The sequence below is a fragment of the Nipponia nippon genome, unplaced genomic scaffold (assembly GCF_047370975.1).
Source record: "Nipponia nippon isolate SJK-2023a ecotype South Korea unplaced genomic scaffold, ASM4737097v1 scaffold_4, whole genome shotgun sequence".
Lineage (NCBI taxonomy): Eukaryota > Metazoa > Chordata > Aves > Pelecaniformes > Threskiornithidae > Nipponia > Nipponia nippon.
Window position 1 is genome coordinate 124,372,236 of NW_028262358.1, and position 12,282 is coordinate 124,384,517.

General features: G+C 40.6%; 1 protein-coding gene across 2 annotated transcripts in view; it reads left to right on the forward strand.

The window, feature by feature from the left end:
* The window catches only part of KIF13B (kinesin family member 13B), a 131,785-nt gene that overhangs the window by 99,656 nt on the left and 19,847 nt on the right, over positions 1–12,282 (forward strand). For both annotated transcript variants that reach the window (XM_009467372.2, XM_087774768.1), the window contains exons 33-37: positions 628–780; positions 1,783–1,860; positions 2,510–2,563; positions 10,688–10,805; positions 11,801–11,934. In XM_009467372.2, coding sequence (XP_009465647.1) covers positions 628–780; positions 1,783–1,860; positions 2,510–2,563; positions 10,688–10,805; positions 11,801–11,934 — 537 coding nt within the window. The remainder of the gene's footprint in view (positions 1–627; positions 781–1,782; positions 1,861–2,509; positions 2,564–10,687; positions 10,806–11,800; positions 11,935–12,282) is intronic.

Below are 12,282 nucleotides of genomic sequence, written 5' to 3' on the forward strand. Positions count from 1 at the left end.
GCAACTCTTGATTCCCAAGCATGTTCATAGTTAGATGCTAATCCTTTCCTTCCAGATGCTCTATCGGAGGCACTTGTAAAAACATTAACACATGAAGAGCCAAAAGCGTGATTGCTGCCTGACTCTGTCTTTTATGTTCTGCTGTATTTAGCACTCTGTGTTGCAATGTTTCTCAAGCAACGTGCTATTTTTCTCTTGCAAGTCACTTGAAATTTTGTTTTCCTCACAGGATAGGTAACGCCCCGAATGGGTTCGAGCACTTTTTAATTACAAAATATCCAAATGCAGCCCTTTTGCTAATCAACGGCAATGTCTCGCTGAGACCCTCAAAAAAAAAAAAAAAAACAACCAAAACCACCCAAAACCAAAAGAGCAATAACTACGTATAGCTTGAGATGTCTGTGACAGTGGTAGGAGCACCCATGCAGTTTGTGTGGCACGAGTTCCTTCAATGTAACGAGGCTCACATTTAGAAATCTTGAACAAGACATCTGAATCTGCCCCTGAGCTTAAGGGCAGACAATGTTGAATCTGTCCTGCATGTTTTAAAAATGGGTTTTCTTCAGGACCAATGTGGGAGATTTTTATTTTATTTTAAAAAGATGTCACTTCTCCTCATTTTCCTAGGATGCTCAAGGAGCTGAAGAGCGGGAGGCACTAGCCAGAATGGCAGCAAATGTTGAAGATGCAGCTTCGGCTGACTCCGAAGCCTATATTGAGAAGTACTTGCGGAGTGTGCTGGCTGTGGAGAACATTCTCACCTTGGATCGTCTGCGCCAGGTCTGTTTTTAAGGCTATAGCAGACAGCAGAGAATAAGCTTACTGAGAACAGTGTATGGCAATGCAAATGTTCTCCTAAGTGCACACAATGGCTCACAAACCCCAAACCCCACTTCAGTGCGTACCTCAGCCTTACAAAGTGTGCGTGTGGCAAGCAGCCAAAGAAGCAAATGTAGCACCCTTTACAGAGATGTTCTCACTCAACTACCTCCAATATGGATGGATGGGACTGGGAGCTTTATACTAAATGCACTATTATGGGATGCTTGGTTTGTTTTTAAGACTGTGCATTGCTAATTATGGTTCAGAAGAGGTAGCCGCATGGCGTTAGCTTTTGCTTTCTGAAGCTTGGGCTTTAGTAGTCGTTTCTGAAGTTGTTAGTAGAATTCTTGTCATTTTGCCCATATTCTACCTTGAAGTAACCAAACCTGTTCTGTCAATAAATAAGACGTTGATTTGAGTTAATCTTAAGTAGTGTAACTTGATCTGTTTACCAGGAAAAATACAGGAGAGAAAAACATTTATTGAAAATTGTTCTTCTGGATATAAATTATGCAAGCACAAAAGAAAGTTATGCAAAACAAGCTAGAGTATGCGCCTGCCCACTATAAATTAACGGTAAAGTGTGATGCACTCTAAGTATTGAAAGCAAGTTCCCTGTCATATATAATTAGTTTAAAGGATTAAAATAGGAGCTCAGCTAGGAAAGGGAGTCCTAGTCTTCGCATCTGTAAATCATCTCCTAGAATCAGAACTAGCTGTAAAATCCTGCATGTGCCAGTCAGCAAGATACTAGATGTTAAAGTTTATCCACTCTTACACTTCTAGCCATGTTACCTGCAAGTTTTAGATTACAGTAGACTTTACAGACAGTAAGGAGCCTGTGCAATACGGCAGTCTAGAAACATTTTTCTTGTCTATACAAAACTATCCTGGGATGATTGGAGCTTAGATTCTTGCAAAACATACATACTTTCTTTGGTTTGCTTCTCTGATTGGCAGGAAGGTGCTGTAAAAGAGCAGCTAATGGGAAAAGGAAAACTCTACCGCAGGAGCCTGAGCTCCCCCAATGTGAATCGGGTGAGTATTGCGTGCTGGCATCTGCAGCATACTGAGGGCAGCAGGTCCAGTCTTTCAATTACAGGTCCCTATGATGCCAGAGTCACGGAGCATAGCAATAAATTTCCTTCTGTTTGACCCTTCTGTTTGTCTGTGCTATTTGTGAGCATGTAAATTGCTAAGTGGAGACAAAATCCGCACATATTCATGCTTTCATCATACAGGCTAGTATGCTTCAAAGCACGCCCATAAATCCAGACTATCTGAGAAAGCAATGTAAAAAGAACTTCTGCTTTTTTTTTTTTCTTGAACACTGGAGGTTTTTTCATTTAGCTATGAAGCTGAAGATTTTTTTTTTTCTTTAAAAGATTTGAAAGCAAGTTACAAGTATTTACTGAACTTTGTAACAGCATTGTGCATAAGAAAGATGAGACTTCTGTTGTCAAAAATTTGGAAAGAAATCCTTTGACAGAACTGGTAATCAAACTTGTCAAATTCTGGCTCCTTCCAGGTCAATAATCAGGATTTCACCTTTCATCTCTTGCATTTCAGTTCCGCTTTAACTGCAAAACTATTTCTTTTCACCCTTTCTTGTGTTTGTCAAGAGGCATATTTATCCGTTGTTTAAGTTTTTGTTAAGAAATAATTCTGCTTGTCTTAACTATTTCAGCTTTCTGGAAGCCGCCAAGATTTAGCACCCCCTTATAACCTGAGCAGTAACCGGGTAAGTATCTGAAGGTCTCCTGGAAAATCTTCTGTAGAAAAAAGGTAGCTGCAGTGACTACACTATACCAGTTACAGGGGCGTAAGTGGGAAACATCTGTAAAAAGGTGGGGTGCACCCATGTGCTCCTTGTATCCTTGGCACTGTTCCTAGGACATAACTAGCTTGGGATGTGCTACACTAGACCTCTCTGGGAAGGTTCCCAGGCCTTCGTCAGTCATATAGCGCTGCCGCCAACCGCTGTGGGACGTACAATAGCAGACCTGAGTCGAGCAGATGAGATTAAACGTAGCCATCCATCACACAGGAGTGCATTTATCAGGGGAAATTTTCTCCTTGTCAAGCTTCAGAGCTCTTCCAAAGCCTTCACCTGGGTGGATGCAAACCTTCTGGGTAAGGGACACATTTGGGTTCATATATAAGTTCAGGTCCTCCTCTAGGACAGAATAGAGGCCTATGAAGAGAGTCTCTGACCTTCAGAGGGAAACCAGCAGTCTTAAGCTTGTGGTGGGTGATAATTCAGCCCATTACACTCCTTAAAAACAACAGTATAGATCAAAAGTATTTCTTTAAAAAGTGAAAGATTAAATTTAAACGTATTTTCCAAATCCTAGATAAACTGAAGTGTCTTCTCCTGATGGATATTCTGCCCAGCGAGCGTGTAGTCATTTTAAAAGGCAGAATCTAGTGGTGACAAGGCATTTTAATGCATAATGCAATTGCACGGAATAATAGAATTTTGATGTAGTGCTCTAGCATTGGTTGCTAAATCTGCTACATCTGATCCATGTAGAGAATGCTAAAATATGTGCAGGTGATAAAGTGCTTATAGCAACTTCTGTTCGGAGGGAACTGCGGGATGTTTCAATATTGTGGGTTTTTAAAGCAAAAATTAAAGACCAGAGTTCTTAATGATTTCTGTTTTTTTCCTCCCTTCCCCTCAATGATTTCTCTCATTGCATGTTTCAAGAGTCCAAAGGTCCCAGCAGAGGTAATGCATTAGGTCCACCTAATGAGTGGGATAAGAATTTTATCTCACTATAAAGTTTATTTTGCTCACTTAGGCGCTTTTACTTCCTGCTTTGAAGATGCTGCTGGCGGTGTCTCGTTTGCATAGTACACAGCAAATGAGCTTTTTCCCTTGAAAAGCCTGTCATTGATGCAGTGTGAAACTGGTACAAATGAGAGAAGTTTCTCCTTCTTGGGTGCCTCTTATGGTTTGTTACAGAGCTATAGCTATTCAATGCCATTTCTCACAGTTCTTTGGACAGGGTGAAGTTATTTCAGAAATGGCCCCATCTCAGCTAAAAAAAAAAAAGATAGACATGAAAGCAACCAAATATATGCCAGTCATGGGTACGTTAGGCTGGAGATGAGATAAACGTTGAGAGTTTCTTCCGAAGCTTTCTCTGGCTTTATGGCTTCAGACAGTTCAGCGTTAACAACTCTCTGATTTTTATGAAAGAATGATTTTAAATTAATACTGGGCCAATGGAAAACATGTTTATCCTTAGTATCATGTTAACACTCTCGGAGGAGTGTGTGTTCCCTTAGTTGTACCAAGCTTTGGTTACCCAGGGTTACTTGGTAGTGGTTTGCATGGGGTTATGCAGCTCTTCACTGTGGTTGACGTAGCTGCTGACAAACCCACCGTACCGCTGTAACGTGGAGCTGAGACGGTGCAGCTTACCTCCTTGCTCGCAGCGTGCTTCATTTTAAGGCACTTGTTCCTCAGGACATGGTGGGTGCAAACTCCCCTATTAGCATTTTCTGATTTCAAATGGATCTCTGGTTCCGTTCCCTAGGGAGGTGAACGAAAGCATTTGTAATCACAATGAAATGTTAAACAAATTCTTAAATGTTCCTATAGCACACAGACATCATAAAGCACACTGGTGGTATCAGTCATATCTATTTTAGCGTAAAGGATCTGAGAATGGCTTGATGTGTAGAGTTTCAGCTAAGGTAGATGTCAGCCACTTGCAGAGAAATGTAGTGAAAAAGAAGTCTTCTCCAGCAGTCATAAATCGTTATTTTACCAGAATTTGGTTTTGTTTACAAGTGACTCTAATAAGCTAATCTCAAACAAGTGGTTTATGATATCATAAGAAACATCAGTCACAGGGACTCTAATAAGCTAATCTCAAACAAGTGGTTTATGATATCATAAGAAACATCAGTCACAGGATAGTAACGGCATCCTGAATTGGGTGGAGAACTAATCTGTCAAGCCTGCGTACTTTAATATTAGTGGAAACCCCCGACACATTTCAGAATATTCCTCTCCTTAACTTTTATTGCACTACTTCATTTTTCTCTCTAATTTTAATGTTATTATTCCTTGCATTCCTGCTGTCTTTACCATGGATTTTTAGCTTTGTGGAAAGGGCTCTTGAGTCTCATTCCCGTACGTAAAGTACCATTCATACTGGTAAAATCATGAATGTGGACTCTGCTTCATTCTTCAGCACTATGAATAGCCAGAACTCATTCCCCTGTAAACAAGAATATTAAACAAGTTAGAATAAGACGTAAAGATGGTGTTGGTGCAACTAAAACAGGCAGATCAGAAGTTTCTGGAATTCGGACCCAGATTCGTCTTGCAGCCATAGTTGAATCTGTGTTACTACAGATGTGGATGAGTGGTCACACCCCCATGAAGAGCTGGAAAAGCCCTTTTCTACGACTGGAGCCAGGGCATGGGTTTGGCTCATTTTGAAAAAACATTGAAGACTATCTCTGTGTGCTGACACCACAGAGAGCTTCCAAAGAGGAGGGTGACTCTCACACTGAGATGTGCATTCATGTGAAATATTTAAGTCACCATTGGGATTTTTTTAATACTAACTCATAAGATTAAGCTACCTCACTGGCTGAGAAGGCAAGGAGATGCCTTGTAAATTTGCTTCAGAATACAGTCTTACGGGTGTTTCATATTAGGTTGACAGGACTGCATTTGGTCTCACCTCTAAGTTATATCTGCTTGCTTAAATGAGAAAAAGCCAATTTTTACTCCTGTTATCACTACAGATATGGCTACAGGAGAGCGAGATGAATTTTATTTCATCTTGCACATCAGCACATGTCAGGTGATGCAGGCGTATAGAGCCTCTCAGTGGTGATAAAAGATACAGAGCTGGATTTTTACATTCCAGAGTGTTGGCACTGGAAGTTTAAAAATTCAGTTGACTTAAACTGGATGAATCAGATGCACAAAGAATGGAAGGCACCTCTGACTTGTTTTACAGGTCTCCTTCAGACTATAATCACATATTGATGAAAAATTTCATCAGTTGTTCTTAAAATACCTTTGCACAATAGCTGTTCTGTCTTCGACAGTCATCCTTCCTTTCCCAAAGGTCCAGTAGTTTGTAGCTCAAAAGCCTTGTATCCAAAAACCAAGTAAGACAAGATTGTGCCACTTAACCTTCAGGTTTTACTGGGAACCAGAGTTTTTTCAGCAAATTGATACCACGTAGATCAATTTGAATAATCTCGCTGTTCGTGAGAACAAGTGCCTTTTGTCCCAGCTGTATGCTTATATTTAAGTGCTACATGGTCACCTTTTCCTAAGCCTTTTCTGAACCGCTAAAGTAATAAAACACAAGAACTCTTCATTTCTCTTACCCAGTGGCAGCATTTTAATGGTCTGTCAACTTCAAGAAAAGAATTGTTGTCAGGTAAAGACTTCAGATGACTTAGGTAGTGATCACCCATATTTGCTCTAAAGATTTTGTGCATGTTGGTGCTGACCTGAAATAAATTCCCTGGTGTTTTTCATGGAGGATGTGTGAAAGAAGGGAAGGCAGAGGAGAAGAAGGAAAAGGTATTATAGAAATAAACCACTTTATAAACAGCTCTGTATCAAAATACGTCAAGGGACATGCATTCTTCTGGTGGCTATTTTTGATTTGTTAAATTAAGTCACTTGACCTCTGTTTGGTCACTTGGCAGAGACCAAATATATTCACGAAATGATGGCTCCTCTGGGCAAATGATTTACAAGCTTCCTTCCTTTCTCTCACCACCCTTCTTGATAGAGGAAAGATTCACAGCACTTAAATAATACCAATGGCTTAGACTTAAAGTTTTAAGTGTTTCAGTTAGTGAATGCACGAAGCAATCATGGGAGAGTGCCATATAACATGCTTATGTGAAACTTGGGAGCTTCGTCAAGTTAATATGGTTAATAATTCTTACTTTTTTTCTTTTTGTGAGATTGAGATGGGTTATCTTTCAATCCAGCTAATTAAAATCAATCATTTCCGAACTACCTCTTGCTTCTGCAGATTCTTCGCACAACAGTTGACCCTTTCAGTTGTCTCCAGCATTTTCTTTTGCAAATGTTTCTCCACCTGTTGCCCTGATTTACCTATTTTTTAGTGGTTTGCTGTCATCTCAGACTTGAGGCTCACGTTACCCCTGACAAATCTGACCTTCAGTCTAAAATGATGATCTTTCCACTCACTCCAAAGCAAGTGTTATTTAAAAACCCAACATGCTTTAAGTACGTGGGCCAGACAAATCCTATTCTCAAGTGCATATTCCTGTTCTCAGGACCTGCATTTTATTTAACCTGGCAAAATGTAGAACATTAAATTAAAATTATGTAGAAAATGTAGTTATCTGTAATACTAAGACTGAAGCAAAATTTCCTAAAGATTGTAAGAAAGAAGTTTTTCCTAAGGAAAAAGTCACTAAATCTTGCCATTCTGTCTGTACAGGATGAATATTCTGAAAGTGTTTTGCTCTGTTTCTTACCTATTCCGATTTTTTAATCATTCTCTAAACAGATCTAGAAGTAAGATACTTGCCTGAAATTATTTTTGTTGGAATGGTCAATGAAGGGCACTTCTGACTCAACAAATCGTGATTCAGAAAATGATTCAGCTGCTCCTTATCTGCATTGAATTGGTGTTCTAGTAAGCTAGAAAACTTTCCTGTAATAGTCTTTCTGTTTCTTATGTCTCTGTGGTCTCCAGAAGCACTTAGACTTGGCCTATAGATAGAAAATTATTAAGACACGTCACCTTTATCCATTTGTCTTTAGTAAGTGGATCGTTACCCTAAGATCCAAAAGTAACACTAATCCAGCTTTGTTATGTCCTCCAAAAAAGAAGCCTTCAGATGCTTTGCACTCTTCCATAGTTGTTTTTCTTAACCTAATGCCAACATCTACCAGGCTGATTGCAGACCAGAAGGCAACAAAACCAAACAGTATTTCAAGATTGTTTGAGTCTTGTGATGAATTCCCACCAATAGTCGTCTTTTTTTTTTTTTTTTTTTTTTTTTTAAACTCCTTCAGCACCACTGAGCTGGTGTATCCAAAAAATACTGAATTACACTGAGAGATTTTCCCCATCTGGATAGAGTATGAACTCTTTTTTCGTGTTTTGACTCTCCTCCTGCAAACTAACCCGTTGGTGGGAACCAGAGGAGGAGACTTCAGGAAACATTTCACATCCCAAGGGGAAGACGGTTTGAGCATAGTCTGAAGTCGTTGGCCGTTTCCATGCTGGCTTTCAATGTCTTCTGCAGTGCGTGAGATGATCAAAATGGCAGGATAAGAAAGCAGTCTTTTGAGTGGGTGTAAGTGGGGCAAGACCGCATGCGGTAAGGCCACCTGAAAGAAACCTGCACTAGCTGAAACTCAAGATAGCAAAAGCTTGGATAAGAGTTTCTGAGGGGTGGCATAGGAAAGGCTGTTTCATAGAAGCATTTTGTGGGAAGAGTTTTCCAGATGTATGCATGACTTTTTGATGTGTGTGAAGCATAAATGAGTTGCAGGTCAAAGATAATGCTTAAGTTGGGGGCTTAAGGTATGGGTAGAACCGCTCTGTCATCCATGCTGATAGAGCAGGAAGCTTTCAAGAAGGGCTTAAACACCAGAGTCCTCAAAAATACAAGACTAAACAAACCCCTGATACTACTGCTAGTCCCAGCCTGGGTTACGTCAGTTTTGACATTCAGGATGGCTGCCTCCAGTCAACTCACACGTCCATTAGTCTTTAGGTGTCCTGAATGTTGCTTCACAGAAACAGCGCCTGTTGTCTCTGTATCTAATAATACAGATGTTAGCTAGTAGAGGTCTGAAGACAGGTGCTGCTCTGCAAAAGTGCAAGTTACTTGCTATTCAAAGCAGGAGAGCTTCCATGGGACTAACTTATAGATCCAAATGGAAATGATTTTTGCTCTGGGCTGCTCAGTGTGACCTTCAACCCATTGGAGAAATCTATTCCTCCTATCCTGGCTTATTTATTATTTGTGAAACATTCATGACTTCAAGTTACAGTTAAGATTAGTTTAGCTGCCTGTCATTTTTCTGTTCAAGGTCAGATTATTTCCTTGCATCCAACAGCATGAAGCTTCTTGAAAAGTTGCATTTCCCCTTCTTCCCTCAGGAAAAAATAGATAAAACTTGTGGTCTGGGATGTAGCAGATCTTGTGACTCCTTTCTATTGTGTTTGCTGTACCATCTCGTTGTGAAAATATTCCTCTTTCTGTTATGTCTTTTAAAAAAGGACAAGGAAGATTCAGATACAGGTACAATATAATCCAGACAAGTACAGATATTGTACCAACCATACCATAACTCTTTACCAGAAGTGGGATCAGACTTCAGTTTATGTTGGTTTGGCTGCACCATCCTGTCTTTGCAACCTCTGTTTCTGGAGAGGTGAAACTTTGCAAGCTTGTAGTCCTGAGGGCACGCTGCTACCTGAACAGGACGACACTTTTCCACAAGACATTGAGACTTCTTGTAGCATTTGAGACCAGATTCTTTTCACCCATAGACTCTAAAATGGATATTGAATCGCCTTAAGGTCTCCTATAAATAAAGTAAATTAGCACCAAATAGCTTTATTAGAGCCTACTCTTCAGCAGCGCAAAGGAACTCATGTTGCGAATGTGCCTATATCAGAAGTTTGCAGGACGACCACATGGATTTCCGCGCCTGCCTTTCAGCTCTGCACAGCTAACGTGACGCTCAGTTTGGTGAGGCAATGTACTGTCTTGTATCCGCATGAAACTTTCAGCAGAGACACCCTCTGGCCAGTCGCTTAGTGTAGTCATTGCAGACAAATCTGTAAACGATTTTACATATCAAGATGATAGAGTTAGGAAAAAAAAACTATTTGGCCACATAGGTTCTTGACACTCATGCACTGGTGTGAAATAGTAGCTCAGAGATTCTCTCTGTTAGCCAAGAGACTTTGTCACTGAGCCAGTTTCTGACCCGTAAGGTTGAGATGAAAGATGCAAAACCACAGTGGACCTTTGTAAAAGTGCGAGAAATCACACCCCACGTGCAGAATGGTGTGTGCCTCCCTTGGAGTCTATGTGAAACCCAACTAGAGAATCCCGGGACCTTGGGAAGGCAGATGGCCTACTGCCCTCTTGGTTGCTGTTTCTTCCTACCTCGTCTGCACTCAGGCTCTTGCAGGTCTGAAAATCATCGTGTTTCATCTTCACTAACCATGTCAAAACTCTAACCTGTCTTTACTTAATCTTTTTCTTGGCTCCTGGTATCCACAGCTTCTTGTCGTGTATTCCACCTTCCTCTTTTCCTGGCTGTTAAAAAAAAAATTGCACTACACAGTTGTTTCCTCTTGATCTGATGAGCTCATCCGTTATCTGACCCTAGGCACTACCATCCAGCCTTTAGGTCTAAGATCATATTTCTTTTCTTGTTCAGAGCTCTGTCTGTCCTCACCCCTTCTCCCTGACACTCTCTATATCCAGATTTCACTTGTGTCCACTTCCTGAGAAGATATGCGAAATATTTAGGAATTTTGGGCAGGCAGTGCTATTTTATTTTCTCCTGGGTGTAACTTTTCACCTCGTTGTACCTTCCAAAACACAGCTGCACAATTGAGTGAACTATTACAGCTTTAAGGTCTGTAAGTAGAGTTTTTATGTGCCTTGATGCTGACGGGAGCTGAGGGTGCTTATCTTTGCAGGACTGGGTGTTTCAACTAAAAGCACCTCTGGGGAAGGGTCTTTCCTCAGCTCTGTGCATTCTGAACTTTGCAAAGGGGCTGTGCAGGCTGGCATGGTAGGTAAGTATTGCTGTACTCTTGCTGGTGTGCTAACTTTGAAAAATACAACTTTTTTTTTTCCCTAGGGCCGATGGGAGAGTCAGCAAGATGTGTCCCGAGGTGCCACAAATTCCCGTAGAGGCATTAGTCCATCTCGTACCTCTTTGCCGGGCTCTGGGCAGCAAAACCACTCTCCTGATCCAGGTAAGGGCTTTCCTAAAGCTAAAACAACTTTCCTAAAAATGGAGTGAAGTTACCCCAGCTCCTGAATGTCAGGTGAAGCTGAGCTGCTTTCAGAGATGCAGAGAAATTTCTTTGCCAGAGCAATGTCCACACAGTTCTCTCTGTGAATATTTAGCAGTTGTGGCGCAGCTACTCAGACTCTTGGCTATTCCAGCTAGCCTTTCCTTTAACTCTGTCACTAGTTCTGCTAAATGCCACATGGTTAAAGTTGTCTGAAGATGGAGTCTTATCTCAGGAGCTCAATTTATAAAGCCAAAAGTTAGCTGGGCTCAGAAAGTGCTATTTGTTTTGTGAGTAAACCAGCAAAAGACAGTAAGGTTGCTAAGGTTTTAGAAAATAAGCAGCACTGAAATTGGATGGATTATTTTGCAGCTGATGTGCTTACTGTGTAACTGAGAGAGCAGAACTATGTTGTAGTGATGTTTTGTATGTCTAACTAGGTTTTCTCAAGGCGGGAGTAGTGTAGAAATAATGGCAGTATGAGGAAGGAGAGTTGAATGCCCCTAACTTTTTTTTCTTTTTCTTAACTTGGGTCTTCTCATCTTTTATTTCTAGTAAGTTTTGTAATTGTTGTTAAAACTGTGGGCTGTATGGACATCCTTTTTCAGTTTTGCTTCTTGGCTTTTTTTGTTTTTTTCCCTGCTTCTGCAAGTTATAAAGCATTTTATGTTTCCAGTTGCAAACAACAAGCTTTTCCACACCATATGATGAAAAAAATTTTCTGTGTGCTGGGGCCAGAGATTAAGACCTACCCAAATTCATCTGTCCCTTTCAAGGGAGGAGCAAGCACTCAATGCTTTTCCTTGGCTAATGCATTGATCACTGGAAGATGTCATCTTAGACTAAAATGATAAGCTTTGTAATATATTTTTAGGGGGGGTTGGGTTGTTGGGTTTCTTTTTTCCTTTTCCTTTCCCCAAAGCATAACTGTTCTCATTTTTTAATTTTTCCAACAGGTATCGGTAGCCTTGCTGCTTCCTATCTGAATCCTGTGAAGTCCTTTGTGCCTCAGATGCCCAAGCTGCTGAAGTCTCTCTTTCCTGTTAGAGATGAGAAGAAGGCCAGGCAGACCTCTCCTCTTGCACAGCAGGTAAAAAATTAAATCAAATAGGCTATGCAGTAATATTGGTGAGTGCTGTTAGACTTGCTGGCAAAGTGCTATTTTGGATGTTGTTGCAGTGCAAACCAAGCTTTTAGTCATAGTAGAGCCTTGTAATGCATTTCCCCTCCATTCTGTCCAGAGATAGTGGAGCTGTTTAAACTTATTGATACACTCAGCCCCACTTGGCTTTTTAGAAGTGCCAAGTACACTACCAACGTGATTTATGGTAATACCACTTGCAGCAACAATAGTAAAATTTATGAAGTGCACTTAGTGTTGTTTTTGTATTGCCAAGTGGAAAATGTAATTCTATTTTTAATTCGTTATTTCATACAC